Below are 17,993 nucleotides of genomic sequence, written 5' to 3' on the forward strand. Positions count from 1 at the left end.
CACGTGACTTCAGACACACACCAATGTAATAAACTACTTGAAGTGTAGTGGTTAGCGTAACGCTATTACAGTGCCAGCGATCAGGGTTCAATTCCAGCTGCTGTCTGTAAGGAGTTTGTACGTTCTCCCCGTGACTGTGTGGGTTTCCTCCGGCTGCTCCGGTTTCCTCCCACATTCCAAAGACGTACGGGTTAGTGGGTGTTATTGGGCAGCGCGGTCTCATTGGGCCGGAAGGGCCTGTTACCATGCTGTACAAATAAAAAGTTTTTAAAAAAATCCACAAGCAAATCAATGGTTCAAGAAGGCAGCTCACCACCACCTCCTCAAGAGCAACTAGGGATGGGCAATTAAAAGCCCAAAAATATTTTTAAAAAATTGGTGCAGAGAATTGTAATGATGTAAATGGTATGACCAAAGCAGCAACAAGAAGGAAGATTTTCTAACTGGGGGTGGATGCAGAGGGAAAATAGTTTTGTACAATGTAGATATGGAAGGACAGAAAATATAAATATCTGTATTTATAAAACAACTTATATATTCCTAGGAATCCCCAAGGTGCATTGCAGCCAACAAATTCAAAGAATTAGACTGAACCAAAAATTTGAAATTTTTTCAAATAATGATTTGTAAGATCATAGAATTTAGGACACAGGAGGAGGCCATTTGTGCAAGTCTTTTAGGGAAGAACGTGTTACATATTCCCCAGTGATTTAAACATCCACACTCCACAATCAAAATAAAACATGCTCTTAGATAAAATCTTTCAAATGGTAAAAGTGCCCAAGGCATTTCATAGAAGCATTATCAAACAAAACTTGATAGTGAGATGCTGAAGGACTGATAAGAAGAGGTGTCCAAAGGATCACAGAGTCAAAGGAGGAGAAAGAGGCTGGGTGATAGAGAGGTTTAGGGTCTTGGCAGCTGAAGGCATGGCTACCGGTGGTGGACTGGAGGAAACTGGGGATGTTCAAGAGGCTGCAACTGGAGGAGTACAGAGATCACATCAATCAATGGAAATGGTCTCCACTTCATTTGCAGCATCCCCTTCCACTGTGGTAGAATATGGGGAGGTTAAATTGGGGCTTGCCCAAACCATCAGCTCCATCAAACCTTCAAACACATCAATGAGTCTCAGGAGATTGAAGGGCAGCTCTTGGCAATGCTGAGTTGATCCTAACGAAAGGAGTATGAGAACCAGAACTGAAATGAAATGGAAGCAGGAGAGAGCCAAAACCAACTGAAGCAGTGAACTTTCTCTCGAGAATTAGCAACATCCAAAAATAACACTCCAAAAAATGTTAGCAGCTAATTCTCCCTACGTCCCCCAGAAAGCACAGTTAACTTCCGTGCTAAATACTTGTAATTGTTCTGTGAATATTATTCTTTCTTTTCTAAGTTTATTTTAGATGTCGCTGTTATTTCTGGCTTCATGAATGCACTGATCTCCCACACCTTTTATCGGAAGGACTTCCTCTGTTTTTCAATGATTCTCACACTCAGCACTATCCCCCAGCTGGCGTTAACTTCCATCCATCCTGCCCGGACAGAGGACACTCCCAGACTTTTTCCCGTCTTGTGTGCCTGCTCTATACGTCCTCCTCATGCCCACGTCTGTGCTATCAGTCTGAAACAGACACTCCAGACACAGCCTCACTGGTTGAGTGCATACAAAGTTCTGGGCACTTTGCATTCAGAAGGACATATCATACATTACAACAGTGACTGCACATCAATAAAAAGGTAAGAAATAAGCTTTTAATTGCCATAGATAAACATATCAGTTCTCAGTCTTGGTGCCAGTTTCTCCATTTAATTGGTTGTAAAAAAGGTTTAGAGGGATATGGGCCAAACGCGGGCAAATGGGACTAGCTTAGATGGCAATCTTGGTCAGCATGGACCTGTTGGGCAGAAGGGCCTGTTTCTGTGCTGTATGACTCCACAACGCTATAAAAAAAGTTTTCATAGAATCAATGAATTCTGTAGTGCAGATGAAATCTGTTCAGCTATCAATACTGTGCATGGTCTTCGTAAGAACAGACTAATTAGTCCCATTTAGCTGTCCATTCTCCCCGTTGCCCGTGAAAATTTCCCCTTAATTTAATTTATTTGTCCAATTCTCCCTTTGAAAATATTATTGAATCTGATTGCATCTTTGCAGATCGTAATGATTCATTGTCACCACAAATCCTCTCATCTCCATCTTTATTTCTTTCTCCACTCACCTAATCCTCGTTACCACCCTCCTTGCATTGCAAACCACTTCTCCCTACAGACTCTTTCAGAACCCTTCCTGACTTTGAAGACCTTCAATCAAACTCCCTATAACCTTCCCTGCTCCAAGAACGAACCCTTCTCCGGTTCCTTCATTTCAAGTACCATTTAGCCTTCTAGCCTTTACACATCTCTGCACCACTAAAGAGGCCAATTTAACTAATCCCATCTGCCTGCACATGGACTACATTCCCCAATACCCTACTCATTCATTTGCCTGTCTAAATACGTCCTAAAATCTGCTGTCCAGGCACCCACCTCTCTCTGTGTAAAAAACTTGCCTCACACATCTCCTTTGAACTTTTCCCCTCTCACCCTAAAGCTATGCCCTCTAGTATTTGACATCTCTTCCATGGAAAAAAACTCTGACTGTCTACCCTATCTATAGCTCTCATAATTTTATACATTTCTGTCAGGTTGCCCCCTCAGCCTCTGCTGCTCGAGAGAAAACAATCCAAGTTTGTCCGACCTCTCCTTATAGCTAAATCTCTCCAAGTCAGCAATGCCCTGGTGAACCTCTTTTGCACTCACTCCAAAGCCTCCACATCTGTACTGTAGTGTGTTGACCAGAATTGCATACAATACTCCAAATGTGGCCAAACCAACATTTTATACAACTGCAACATGATTTGCCAACTTTTATACTCAATGCCCCAACCGATGAAGGCAAGCAAGCTGTTCTTTCTTACAGTGAACCCAGGGCTCAAGAGCAGTCTATGTGAATTCAAGTTTTCTTTTGTATTACGGAAGAGATTCCATGGGCTGAGTCTTTAGTTCTGGAGGCTCCTTCTACTGACACGGAAAAGAGATCTGGTTCAGATTTTCAAAATTTACCAGGGATTTTGACATGGCAGATATGGAGGACTTCCTTAAAGGAAGTGTGGCTACACTTGCAGGCTATTGCCAGAACACTCTACGCAAAATATGCATTTCACTGCATGTTTTGATGTTCATGTGACTAATAAAGATATCTTGTCTTATAAGAATCACTGAGGGAATAGAGAAAGGGACCAACAAACTGTGTCTGGCTTATGTGTTAGCTATGAAGAGCACAAGAAAATGGAGCAGGAGTGGGTCACATAATGGCTTGAGAATCCTCCGCCGTTCCAATTCAAGCTCCACCTGATTCTCATATTCCCTTGATCCCCCCTTCCCATGGTACAACAATCTTTCAACTTCAATCTTGAAGACATGTGACTGAGCATCCACCGTCTTGGGGTGGAGGATTCTACGCAACCCTGGATGGATGGGAATCACTCAACTCTGCCTGAGAAGGACTGGGCAAGACAACCTTGCACTGAATTATTGAGGGGTGGTGTTTCTACACAGGTTACAGTTGAGAAATTGCAGCCTGATTCTGTTCTGGGTTGGATTTGCTTCATGTTTCCCACTGCAACGTCTGCACAAGAGCCACGGGGTGATGTTGCAGCTCTATAGAACTCTGGTCAGACCACACTTGGAGTATTGTGTTCAGTTCTGGTCACCTCATTATAGGAAGGATGTGGAAGCTTTAGAGAGGGTGCAGAGGAGATTTACCAGGATTGGAGAGCATGTCTTATGAGGATAGGTTGAGCGAGCTAAGGCTTTTCTCTTTGGAGAGAAGGAGGATGAGAGGTGATTTAATAGAGGTGTACAAGAATGTAAGAAGCATAGCTCGAGTGGACAGTCAGAGACTTTTTCTCAGGGTGAAAATGGCTAACACGAGGGGGCATAATTTTAAGTTGATTGGAGGAAAATATAAGGGGGATGTCAGAGGTAAGTTTTTTACACAGAGAGTGGTGGGTGCATGGAACGCACTGCCGGCAGAGGTTGTGGAGTCAGATACATTAGGGACATTTAAGAGACTTGTAGATAGTCACATTAATGATAAAAAAAAATGGAGGGCTCTGTGGGAGGGAAGGGTTAGATAGATAGTAGAGTAGGATAAAATGTCGGCATGACATTGTGGGCCAGAGGGCCTGTACTGCGCTGTAATGTTCTTTGTTCTACGTCACAGAGAAGCCAGCACAAACAGCGAGCTAAATGCCACATAATCACTTCTACCTCTCCTTCCACTCGCACACATTCCCTGAAGAGTTGGACTGTGGTAACCTGGTGCAGGTTTATTAATACACGTGGAAATAGATCAGCAGTAAACCTTAATGGCCCACCAATCCCACTCCCAAGGGACATAAATTTAAAGTAATTGGCAGTAGGTTCAGACTGGAGAGGAGAGTGTTCACCCAGAGGGAGACAGGGGTCTGGAACTCACTGCCTGATAGGGTGGTGGAGAAAGGAACCTCATCACATTTAAACAATAATTGAATGTAGATGTGGAATGGATACAGTGATGGAAGCAGGGATTGGGTTGGCTAGCACAGATGTGATGGGCCAAATGGTCTTCTTCTGCGTCATTAATTTTCTATAATTCTACCTGGTTTGAATGACTTCAAAAATCGCCTTCAAACTATTTAGTTGGTTCACTGGCTATACTTCAGTTATGTTTCTTATTAAATTCAGTAAGTTTTGACATGAAACAACTTTCAAAGCAAGAAGTTTAAGGAGAAGTTTACCCAAACCAATGTGATGGGGGTGTGTGTGGCCAGTTTTGTAGGCAGGGCCAGATCCAAGGAAATTGAATCTTTGAACCACTGTGGAAAACATGGACCCAAGTGGCTTTAGCTGTGATCATTTCTGCTGTGGCTAAGGGGTAGAACTCTCAACTCCGAGACGGAAGACTGCGCGTTGATTCCTTTCCAGAGAAGGGTGATGTACTAGTATTGGGAGAGTGCTGCCCTGTTGTGGGAGCTGTGTTCACCGCTATTTTGAAGAAGAGCAATGGATTTTCCCTTTTGTCTAGGAGGATATTTATAACATCTTCAGCAAAAAAAATCTACCCGGTCTTTATGGAGGTTTATAAAATTATGCGGGGTACAGAGAGGATTGAGAGTCAGAATCTTTTTCCTAAGTGGGGGAGTTTAAAACTAGAGGGCATAGGTTTAAGGTGAGAAGGGTGAAATTTAAAGGGGACCTGAAGGGTAAGTTTTTCACACAGAGGGTGGTGGGTATAAGGGACGAGCTGCCAGAAGAAGTGGTAGAGGCGGGTACAATTACAACATGTAAAAGACTTTTGGGCAGGTCGTAGGGTAGGAATGGAAATAAAAGGATACAGGCATACTGTAGGAAATAGAATTAGTGTAGAAAGGCATGGACTTGTACAACTCTATGACTCTATTGCTCATTGTGGGAGCTCGCCGTGCACAAACAGCCAGGTACTTGTCCCACATTACGTCAGTATTCCATTGGTTGCAAAACACTTTGAGATTTTAATGGAAGATGCTTTAAAGTAAAATTGGTCCCACCCATCCCAACTTAGTCACACCAGTTCAGCTGCTTTTGCCCGGGTGTGGGCAATAAGAAGAAGTGATAACCCCTGAGTACTGAACTCTGTCCCAACACCTTGAAGGGAGCTTGCTTTATCACCCCGATCATTAGCGGTTTCTCACCTCCCAGGTTCCTTCGGCGGACATGCTCTTGAGTTGAAAGATCCAGTCCTCCATGTTAGGTTCAGCGCAGTGATGGATGGTCAGGACGATGGGTCTGGTCAGCAAGGCACCGGCGGGTCCACAGCTCACCACTGGGCTCAGCAGGGTCTGGCTGCCCTCCAGTGTCGGCCTAGGCAGACCACAGAGCAAAACACTATCAGCCTCCGCTCTGCATGGCGCAGGTTCCACCCCTCCACAACCTGTGGAAGAAGCAGCCCTTTTCCATTTAACAAGGCGGTTCGAGTCTGGGGTCAGCCTTCCGTGGATGAGATATGAGCAACCAGTCGGACTGACGCAGTCTGGAGAACAGTCGACTGGGTGGGGTATAGCGTCAGAAGCCTGGTGCCCATGTTAATGGACTCAGTGACATCTGATCCAGAGACGTCCTACCACAGCAGGTGGGGATTACAAATCCAGGTACTTCGTTACACGTGGAGTAGACTGATAGGTTCAGTAACAGTGCTGCTGTAACAACCCATCTGGTTCACTGAAGTCCATGAGGGAAGGAAAGCTGCAGTCATTATGTACCCTGGTCCCAGACACAGCAATGTGATTGACACTTAACTGCCCTCTCTGATGGCCCAGTGTGGACACGTTTGCTGACTGCACACCTGACATTTGCTCAGTTTTTATGTTAATTTAAAATTCTCATCATTTTTTAATCAAAATCTTCCACGATGTAGCTTCTACACACTGCCCATCTCTAGTGTAACCTCCTCTAGACCCAACAGCCCTCCCTATCTCTGTGTATGTATGTGTGTGTGTGTGTGTGTGTGTGTGTGTGTGTGTGTGTGTGTGTATACTTGTGTATATGTGTGTGTGTGTATCTCAGACACACACTTACACACAGATATACACATATATACACACACACAGACACACACTAACACACACACACATACACACACAGAGAAATACATACACATTTACACACACACACAGATACAGATACACATGTATGCACACACACACACACACACACACACACACACACACACACACACACACACACATAAACACACACAGGCTGCTGTACTGTTTCCCAGTTGGTGGGTGGGCTAGTATCAAAGAACAGGTAAAATCCTCTCCATACAGTCACCCAGTCACATTTTCCCACCAGTGGCATTTGGATGGTGTGTGAGACATCTTGTTTCTGCAGACAGATGGAAGCACAAACACAGATACAAGAGACTGCAGATGCTGCAAACTGGAGCAACACGCAGTCTGCTGGGGGAACTCAGCGGGTCGAGCAGCATCTGTAGGGGAAAGAAATTATTGACGTTTAAAGTCAAGACCCTGTCTCAGGACTGAAATGTCGACAATTCACACAGCATAGCAATGCGTAACAATCGCCCACATGAATGCAGAAGGGGGTAAAAACAAAAGGTTTGGAAGTGATGCCTGTCTATGCCAGCACACGATTGGTACCCCAGTGAGGCAGGAAGCCAAGAATTTGGAAGGTCCCAAATGCACACTCTCATGTGCTAATTAAACAGAGTTGTTACATCTAAAAAGAAACTCTAGCTAACCAATGCAAAACGGGAATAATAAAGGGCTCAGAGGCAGCATAAAGGGCTCAACTTTGAGATGCCCCAGTGAAATTGCTGGCTCTTAATTCCTGACACTTAGTTAATCCTAAATGATTAGCTTTCTCCTTTAAACTGATCCTGATGTTATGATAATTTCTTCCTGAAAGATTCTTCTGGTGGCTATTTGGAATATCTGCCAGGAGATCAGAGGTTTAACTTGACCACAAAGCTTCCAATCAGAAGGGCAACTTTAAGAGAAAAATTCACAAGATCTGGGTGTCATTGGCAAGGTCATATTTTATTATCCATCTCTCAGTACCCTTGAGAAGGCTGCAGTGAACTATGTTTCTGAGCTGCTGCGGTCTTTCTGGTGAAGGTACTCCCAACTGTGCTGTTCCAGAATTTGGACCCAGCAATGATGAAGGAATGATGATAGATTTCCAAGTTAGGATCATGTGAAACTTGGACGGGAACCTGCAGATGGTGGTGTTTCCATGTACCAAACACTCTTGTCTTTCTTGGTGGTGTGAAGGTACATATTTGGGAGGTGCTGCTGGAGTGGCCGGGGTGAGTACCTGCAGTGTATTTTGCAAATGGTACACACTGCAACCACTGTTGAAGGAGGGATTGTTTAAGGAGTTGGATGGGATGTTGATCAACAGATTTCATGTTGTGTACCAGCTCCTCAAAAGAGACTGTAAAGAAGCCCACCGCCTAATTTCAAAATCATCACTGGAAATGTCCCCAGTGAGTTTGCTCATTAGTTGACATGCATGTGTTGTAAAATTGGCAGAAACCTCCAAATGTTCCATTGATCTTGTGGTCAAGTTCTGGTGAGAGAAGTCTCAAGGAAATTCTTCAAGCGAGTTCGCACAAACTCCATGGGATCGTTGGGGCCTCGGTTCTCTCCTCCATGCAGAAGCTCAGCACACAAACAAACCAGTCAGCCTACTGGTTCCTGAGGACATTTCTGCTCCTTACCAAGGTCCACCTTACTCTTTCCAAACTTACCAACATATCCTTCTATTCCTTCTTCATGCGGTTATCCAATGCGCCCCTTTTGTGTTTCAGTGTAATGGAAGTAGCATGAGCGATTATAATTCATATTATATTTTCATATTTTCTTGAAGAAGAAGAAGGCTATTTGGCCCATTGAGTCTATGCCAGGTCTTAGAGCAATTCCATCAACCCCTGTAACCTATTCTCTAACACAACTCCATCCTGATTCTTACCTTAACCTTATTCTCCCAACAAACCCATCAACAGCTCTAGATTCTACCACCCACCTACATTAAGGGTGATTTATAGTCACCAATTAACCTACCAACTAGCACCTCTTTGGGATGTGGGAAACCGGAGCACCCGGGGGAAACCCATGCGGTCACAGGGAGAACGTGCAAACTCCACACAGAGAGCACTGGAGGTTAGGACTGAACCCGGATTACTGGAGCCATGAATCATCAGTAATTGTAAGTATAACAGCAATGTGAAGTCCTGGAGAAGTTGTCCTTACCACACAGCTGTGCAGGTGCACCCACCTACTCTGAAGAAGTGCGAGTTGGCGGATGTGTTCCCTTACCTCATGTTGTCTCTCCGATGGACAGTCACATACACTTCATAGGCTCTTCCTGGGGGAATAGCTCCCGCTGGCACCAACAAGCTTACACCTAGAGTCAATGGAACACGAGATCAGGACTAGATCAGCGATGAGCAATTTTATCTTAAAAATCACTAAGTCCCACTGTTTGTGCCACTTTTAGGAATATTGGTTAAGTAAAGGCTAATCACAATTGACAAAGGAAATGTTTGTTTTAGCAGTCCCAAATGTCAATGCTGCAGAATATAGCCTAGGTTTACAGTTCTGGCTGGAAGTTACCAGAGGAGAAACTTCTCTCTGATAACTAGATGAAACTTTCTTCTTATGGTCCCTCTCACTGCTGCTTCGTGTCTCAGTTGATATCAGTTTAGATGCACATGGGATTTGAGAACAGCCAGTAGCCAATACTCATGAATATGACTTCCATTCTCCAGTACGTCAGGCAAGGAGGCCATTTGGCCCATGCTAGTTCACAGTCCAATCCCTTTCTCCCACTAATTTTTCTATTAAACCTCCTCTCCCCAATTTACGGCAGCCAATGATCTACCAACTTGCCTGTTTTTGGGATGTGGGAGGAAACCGGAACACCCAGCGGAAACCCATGTGGTCACAGGGAGAACGTGCAAACTCCACACAGAGAGTGCCAGAGGTCAGGATTGATCCCAGGTCTCTGGAGCTGTGAGGCAGTGGGTCTACCAGCTGGACCACTGTGTCTTACTTCTGGTAGGGGCAGGGGTGAAGAGAACTATCTTGCTCTTGAACAACAGAGACAAGGTGTAAACTTGGTCAATGCTGGCTCAATGTACAGGGCATTGTGTACTGTGAGCCAGAGCTCTCCTACTGGAATTAACATCAGATCCAAATGGTGAAAAGGCTGAAATCCTGCAGCAAGTAACTCATCTCCTAACTCCCTGTCCACCATCTACAAGCCTCAAATCAGGAGTGTGAGGGAACATTCTCCACTTCCCTGGATGAGTGCAGCTTCAACAACACTCAAGAAGCTCAACACCATGCAGGACACAGCAGCCCGCTTGATAGACACCCCATCCACAACCATTCACTCACTCCACCACCGATGCACAGTAGCGGCAGTTTGTACCATCTACAGGATGCACTGCAGCAACTCATCAGGACTTCTAAGACAGCACCTTCCAAACCCACCACCTCTACCAGCTAGAAGGACAAGGGCAGCAAAAGCATGGGGGACACCACCCCCTGGAAGTTGCCCTCAAAGCCACACACCATTCTGACTTGGAAATATATCACCGCTCTTTCACTATTGCTGAGTCAAAGTCCTGGAACTCTCTCCTTAACAGCATTGTGGGTGTACCCACACCTCAAGGACTGGAGTGGTTCAAGATGGAAGCTCATCACCATCTTCTCAAGGGCAACTAGGGACGGGCAATTAAATGCTGGCTCAGCCTGCAAAGTCCACATTTCTATCCTGGGAAAAGGACTCTATCTATGCTATCTATACCTCCAGTAATTATATATATTTTGATCAGGTCTCCCCCCCCCCACCCCCAGCTCCAGAGAAAACAATCCAAGTTTGTCCAACCTCTCCTTATAGCTAATACTCTCTAATCCAGGCAACATCCTGGTGGACCTCTTCTGCACCCTCTCGAAAGCCTCCACATCCTTCCTGTAAAGGGTTACATGTATCAAATCCTGGATGAAATGTCCTAGAAAATGTCACCAAAGTTTTCCTAATGAACTATGAATGGTTTGACTTTGGCAACTCTTCCCTGTTGTCTGAAAAATAAAATTAAATTGCTGCTGAACTACAGATTATCCAGTGGCAGGTACAATAACAATGTTTAAAATGCACTCGGACAGGTACATCAATAGGAAAGGTTTAGAGGGATATGGGTCAAATGTGGGAAAATGGGATTAGTTTAGATGGGCATCTTGGATGGCATGAACAAGTTGGGCTGAAGGGCCTTTTTCCATGCTGTATTGTGTTATGACACCAACCAATCAGTGCAGACCTACCTGAGTTGGGGATGGTGAGGTGTCCTCCCAGGATGTTGAAGTTCCCCAGGGCACTACACGATGGCTCCAGCTGCGGGAACAGGCTTTGGTTCTTGACGTTCTGAGCCTCGTTGTCAAGTAGCGACTCCGTGAGCTGTGGTGAGAGCTTCGAAGCCAGGTCCACAGACTCGCCTTGTGGGGTGACCCCACAGGATGAGTTGAACACCTTAATCTTGAGGTTGGGCAGCGGATCAAGCAGCGGAGAGTTGGTCATTGGGATCTTGTCCGAGATGTCGTGGAGGGCGTACATGGGTCCTCTGTACATGGCTGCAGCCGCGGTGAGGTCTGGCTGTACGGCGAGGAGGTGGGAGTTGTCTGCCCAGAGAGAAGGTAGAGGATTATGGTGGGTCCTACCAGTCGTAACAGCAAAAGCCAAGTATTGTCTCTCCATCTCCCTCCTCCAGAGAAAGGTCTGATGTGCAATTTGTCCATCATGCCACACTTCCACACATCACAGTTGTTCACTAAAACAGCCCAAATTTATAACACAGGTGACCCTCTGACCTTTTCCCTGTTCTGAAGAGCAAATAATGGGATTGTCCCCAGTCATTACTAAAATCACAAGCAAGAGTTAACCGAAATGTCCTTCATGGTTATTAATAGTGTAAAGACCTTTCCCAATGGACAGTCGCTTAACGTACAATGGACCAACAAACAATCTGCTGGAGGAAATCAGAGGGTTGGGGCTGAGGGATGGGGGGTGTGGAAGGAATTGTTGATGTTTCAGGTCCAAATCCTGCATCAGGACACATAATCTAAGCATGTTGAAACACAGAGAGACAGAGATTGGTGCTGAGAGACAAAGGGAGACAACGATGGAGATGGAAAGACAGAGAGAGAGAGAGAGAGGTGAGGGGGAGAACAGAGAAAGATTGGAGGTGAAAGAGATGGAGGAACAATGATACGAGGATGAGAAAGTGACTGAGAAAGAGAGAGAAGTAAAAAAGATAAAGACAGAAAGATATCGCAATAGATAGAAAGAGAGGAAAAGGGACGATGAGAGAGAGATCAAGGGAGAGGGAGGGAGAGTGAGGGAAGAGAGAGAGAAGGAGGAAAAGAGAGAGAGAGAGAATGAGGGAGGGGGAAAGAGCGACGAGGAGAGGGAGTTTCTGTTGTAGAAACTCTTAAGTAGCAATAGATATTCTTTTGGCATTGGATTGTAGTTAATGTCTGAGACCTGGTGGAAAGCTGTGGTACAGATTTAAATGATGGTAAAAGACATAGACCTCCAATCATACCCCTTTCTTCAAGAGGTGCAAGGTAAATAAAAGGCCTAACAGCATGATTTTAGGTCAAAGCTTAAACATTAAGAAGGGTCTCAAACCAACCGACCTGGCCTGGATGTCTTGACATTCACTGGCTGGAAAGCACCGTTCAGGGCTGCAGAGTCTCTGATGTCGGAACTGAAGTCGTGGTGGTTCTTGCGGTAGACTAACATCACCACGACCAACAAGATGGCCAGGCACACGATCACAGCGACGACCACGGCCACATAGAGCGCGACGTCATCGGAGCCTGGTGCAGCTGCAGAGGGGGACGAGAACAGAGGGAGTTGGAACCCACCATCACTCAAAGGTGGCGTGCCATCAGGCACATGGGACATACCCAGTGGGACTGACACACAAGCAGGAAACCCCTCACTATTCCAGAGCCTTTGCTGTAATTATCTCCCTGGGTGACAATGCGCACACGTCCAGTCTTAGTTCTGTTGGCAGCTTTCAAATCTGATTCAGGAAATTGTTATTTCAAATCTCAGTCCAGTGCCTTGGGCCTGATATCTAGGGTGACCAACCCAATGCAGAATGGAGATGGTTGAGATGTTAAACTAAGGCCCCAGCTGTCCTCCAGGTGGATGTAGAAGATCCCACTGTATCCCTTCAAAGAGGTGCTGAGGCATCATCCCTGGTGACCAGATCGATACTTATCCTCAATCAACATCGCAAAAGCAGGTTATCACCTACAATGTTGCTTTGTGTGGGAGTATGCAGTGTGAAAATTGACTTTACAATGGTCATGGCCATACACTTTGGAAACTGTCTGTGTCACCCATTCACACTCATCCTACATTAATCCCATTCCTTTTATTCTTGACATATTTTTCATTAACTCCCCAGATTCTATCTCACCTACACACTAGGGACAATTTACAGTGGACAATTAACCTGCCAACCTGCACTTTGGGATTTGGGAGGAAACTGGAGCACCTGGGGAATCCATAACGAACATGCAAACTCCACACGGACAGCACCGGAGGTCAGGATTGAACCTGGGTCACTACCAGCGCTACCAGTTGTGCTGCTGTCCAGCCCTCACGGAGGGAACTCTTCAGAAATCTCTCACCAGCAATAAAGAGCCGTGGGATGTCCCGAGGTTGCAAATGAAAGCAGATCTTTCTATGCTTTCGGAATGTGAGCACGGCATGTTGATAGATGAAAGCAAAATCCAAACCGACCCAGAGCTAAGTTCAAGGTATCGGGCTCAGTGTCAAAGCCTCGCCATCCTCGAAGCTGTATCTCAGGTTTCTAGCATCTGCAGTTTTTTGCTCCTCTACTGAAGGCACTGTTTTTGGTGGGACGTTTTTGGTGGGACATTCCCAGTGGGACCACAGCCTTCCGCCATTCAAAACTAAACCATCTGCAGATAAAGGGCTTCACAAGGACATAAGAAGCAGGAGAAGGCCACTCGGCCCCTCAACTCTGCTCCACTTTTCAATAATGATCATGGCTGATCTATGCTGGCCTCAACTCCTCTTCTCTGCCAGTTCCCCATAACCCTTGATCTTTCAAATATTTATCTGCCTCTATATCTCAAATTTTCTAATGATCCAGCTTCCACCAGCTTTGGGGGCAAAGAATTCCAAAGATCCACCTCTCTCCAGGAGAAGCTTTAAATGACCAGCTCTTTATTTTGTAGGTATGTTCTTTTGTCCATGACTCCCCAATTAGTGGAAACACCTCAACATCTATCCTGCTAAGACGCCTTAACTTCTTATAAATTTGAATAAGGTCACCCCTCATTCTTGGGGTAGTCCACAGGTTACATCCCTCCAAGGAATACAGACCCAAACTGTCCAACCTTTCTTGGTGGGACGTCCCTCTCATCCCAGGAATTAGACTGGTGAATCTCCTTTGGACTGCCTCCAATGTTACTCTGTCCTTTTTCAGGTAAAGGGATCACATCTGAGCACAGTATTCCGAATGTGGCCTCACCAACACCCTGCACAACTGTATCAAAACCTCCCTAATCCTAATCTCCAACCCCTTTGCGATAAAGGTCAACGTGCCATTTGTCTTCTTAACTACTTGTTGTACCTGTCTGCTGGCTTTTTGTGATTCGTGCACAAGAACACCTAGACCCCTCTGTACTTCATTCATTTGTTATCTCTCTCCATTTAGATAATAATCTGCTCTTTGATTCCTCTTACTGAAGTGCATGACCTCACACTTCTCCACATTAAACCCCACTTGCAAAGTTTTCACCCAGTCACTCAATCTATCTACATCCTGTTGCAGAATCACAACGTCCTCATCATGACATGTTCTTCCACCTATTTGCATATCATCGGCAAACTTACATTTGGTTCCCTCCTCCTGGTCATTAATGTAAACAATAAACAATTGAGAGTCAAGACCCAATCCCTGCGGTCGTCCACTAGTTACATCCTCCAACCTGAAAAGGAACCATTTTATTTCAACTCTTTGTTTTCTATGTGACAGCCAGTTTTCAATCCGTGCTGACACACTTCCTCCAGTACCTTGGATTCTTAATTTATGTAGCAGCCTCTTATGTGGCACCTTGTCAAATGACTTTTGGAAATCTAAATACACTACATCTACAGATTCCCCTCTATCAACTCTTCCTGTCACATAAGGAATTTGAGCAAGTTTGTCAAACATGATTTACCTTTCATTAAATCACGTTGACTAGGTTTAATTATATCCAACATTTCTAAATGATTATTTCATCTTTGATTATTGACTCAAGCATTTTGCCAACAATAGATGCTAAACTAACTGGCATATAGTTTCCACCTTTCATCTTCCTTATCTACCTTATTGCAAATACTACCTGCATTCAAATAAAGACCATTGAACTTTGATTATTTACAATTTTTACCAACTGGTATGACAACTGCTCTGCCTGAGACAGCAAGAAACTGTGGAGAGTTGTGGACACAGCTCAGAACATCACAGAAACCATCCTCCCCTCCACGGACTCTGTCTACACTTCTCACTGCTTTGGTAAAGCCAGCATAATCAAAGACCCCACCCACCCCAGACATTCTCTCTTCTCCCCCCTCCCATCGGGCAGAAGATACAAAAGCTTGAAAGCACGTACCACCAGGCTCAAGGACAGCTTCTATCCCATTGTTATAAGACTATTGAATGGTCCCCTAGTAAGATAGATGGACTCTTGACCTCACAATCTACCTTGTAACCTTGCACCTTATTGTCTACCTGCTATCTCTGTAACTGTAACACTTTACTCTGCATTGTGTTATTGTTTTCCCTTGTACTACCTCAATGCGCTGTGTAATGAATTGACCGGTATCAACGGCATGCAAGACAAGTTTTTCACTGTACCTCGGTACCTGTGTCAATAATAAACCAATTCCAATTCCATTAACTCTGGATTTTCTACATGCTGCATTCTTGTGTTGGTGTTTTCTGGCGCAGCCTGTCACACTTTGCTCGTCAATCCCTCCCTCACCAGCCCTATTTATGCGATTCACTGCGTATGTACACACACACGCACAGTAACACTCCTACACACACACACACACACACACACACACACACACACACACACACACACACACACACACACACACACACACACAGATTTCCTACACCTGGAGGCAAATAGCAGCCCCACTTCCTTCTCCTACCCCAAGCTAGTAAATTAGGAATCTCCTGTTTTCCTCAAACACACAAGCATGTGACTAGCAGGGAGGGTGTTTCAATCTGGGGCGTAAGGCACAAAAGATCCCTTCGTAATATTGTGTGTGGGATAGGTCAATATGGTCATGGTTTCAGTCAACCACCTCAGTGGATAAATCAGGATAACGCGTGGGAAATTGAGGTTTAAATAACTGGGACCAACATCTACATATTTACCTCAGAAAAGAGCTGCAAGAGTTTTTTTCTCGACAACAGTCTTCACCTCCTTTGGAGGCCTAGACAGAGTTTGGCAACATCATTTCAACAAGAACAGTCTGAGTCATAGAGTCACAGAGTTATGTAGCACGGAAATAGGCCCTTCAGCCCAACTGGTCCATGCTGACCAAAGTACTTATCTACACTCATCACATTTGCTGTGTTTGGCCCATATCCCACTAAACCTTTCTTATCTATCTACCTGTACAGATGTCTTTTAAACACTGAAATTGTACCCGCCTCTACCACTTCCTCTGGCAGGTTGTTCCATATACGTACCACTCTTTGTGTTAAAAACCTGTCCCTTAGGTCTCTGTTCTCCTCTCATTTTAAACCTTTGCCATCTTGGTTTAGATTAATCCACCCTGGGGAAAAGACCATCCACCTTATCTGTACCCCTCATGATTTTATAAACCTCTATAATGTCACCCCTCAGTTTCCTACACTCAAGGGAAAATAGTCCCAGCCTATCCAGTCTCTCCTTATAACTCAAGCCCACCAGTCCAGTTGAGTTTAGATTTTTCTGTAAGCGATTTGTTGATATGTTTGCCTACATTGGTGTTTCTATTATCTTTGGGATTGGAATCTTCCTCTAACTTTGAAAGGAAAGACTACGCGGTTGATTTCTCGCAGGGTAATTCTACTTGAAGCCATGATCCTAAGGGTTAAATTCTGAGGAGAGATTACCCAACTGGGGCTGCGTTTGGCAGAATTTAAGGCAAATTGATCAGTGTTTTTTGAGGGGAAATTAAGGGGAACTGATTGGACAGATGTAGAGAAAATATCCCTGCTGGTTGAGAACTTTGAGATTGAGCAATAGAGCCCAAAGAATGGAGACAGGGCTTTAGCAGTTTGGAATTTTCTTCCTGAAATGGAATGGTTGTTAATTTTAGGTCTGAGATAGATAGATGTTTGTTAACCAGTGTTGTAAGGGGGAACAGGACAAAGGTTGATGATCATGGAGTCATACAGCACAGAAACAGGCCCTTCGGCCCAACTGGTCCATGCCAACCAAGATGCCCATCTAAGCTATTCCCATTTGTCTGCATTTGACCCATATCGCTCTAAACCTTTCTTATCCATGTACCTGTCAAAATGTCTTTTAAATGTTGTTAATGTACCTGCCTCAACCACTTCCTCTGGTAGGTCATTCCATATACCACCCTCTGGGTGAAAAAGTTGCTCCTCAGGTTCCTAATGAAACTTTCCCCTTTCACCTTAAACCTATGCCCTCTAGTTCTTAATTCCCCAACCCAGGGAAAAAAGACTGTGCATTCACCTTATCAAATGCCCCTCATGATTTTATGTTCACCTCCAAGATCATCCCTCAGTCTCCTATGTTCTGAGTCTAGCCTGCCCAACCTCTCCCTATAACCCAGTCCCTCAAGGCCTGGCAACATCCTTGTAAATCTTTTCTACACTCTTTCTGACTTAATGGCATCTTTCCTATAGGAGGGTGACCAAAACTGAACACAATATTCCAAATGGGGCATCACCAATGTCTTATACAGCTGCAATATAACGTCCCAGCTTCTATACTCAATGCCCTGATTGATGCGTATGGAGGTAGGACACTGATTAGCTAGTACAGTTTGATAGGCTAGCCTGGTGTCAATCTGGATGATAAAGCTTCAGGATTGCATTGGAGATCTCAATGCTTTTGTTATCATAAGCGATGTGGTTGTCTCCATTTGGGAAAGGATTGCCAGATACCCAATGCATCTACCTCTCGGTCAAAGGGCCAACATTTTAATACATAAATCAAGGAGCTGTGACCTGCAATTGGCCTCGGTTTTATCCCAGATCCTGGCCCCCATTACTCCATCCATCGCCTCGGAAATGAACATCACTGTAGTGACAAATCCAGCACATAATCTCAAAGGAT

At 44.8% G+C, this 17,993-nt stretch overlaps 1 protein-coding gene across 6 annotated transcripts in view; it reads right to left on the reverse strand.

Annotated features, from left to right (window-relative positions):
• LOC127579658 (netrin receptor UNC5C-like) overlaps window positions 1-17,993 on the reverse strand; it is a 401,675-nt gene that overhangs the window by 31,138 nt on the left and 352,544 nt on the right. For all 6 annotated transcript variants that reach the window (XR_007957712.1, XM_052032614.1, XM_052032612.1 and 3 more), the window contains 4 exons: window positions 12,285-12,476; window positions 10,914-11,267; window positions 8,904-8,991; window positions 5,757-5,925 (listed from right to left, as the gene is read on the reverse strand). Coding sequence is in view for 5 of the 6 variants with exons in the window: in XM_052032614.1 (XP_051888574.1) it covers window positions 5,757-5,925; window positions 8,904-8,991; window positions 10,914-11,267; window positions 12,285-12,476 (803 nt within the window). In the remaining variant the exon portion in view is untranslated. The remainder of the gene's footprint in view (window positions 1-5,756; window positions 5,926-8,903; window positions 8,992-10,913; window positions 11,268-12,284; window positions 12,477-17,993) is intronic.

Source organism: Pristis pectinata, chromosome 2 (assembly GCF_009764475.1).
Source record: "Pristis pectinata isolate sPriPec2 chromosome 2, sPriPec2.1.pri, whole genome shotgun sequence".
Taxonomy (NCBI): Eukaryota; Metazoa; Chordata; class Chondrichthyes; order Rhinopristiformes; family Pristidae; genus Pristis; species Pristis pectinata.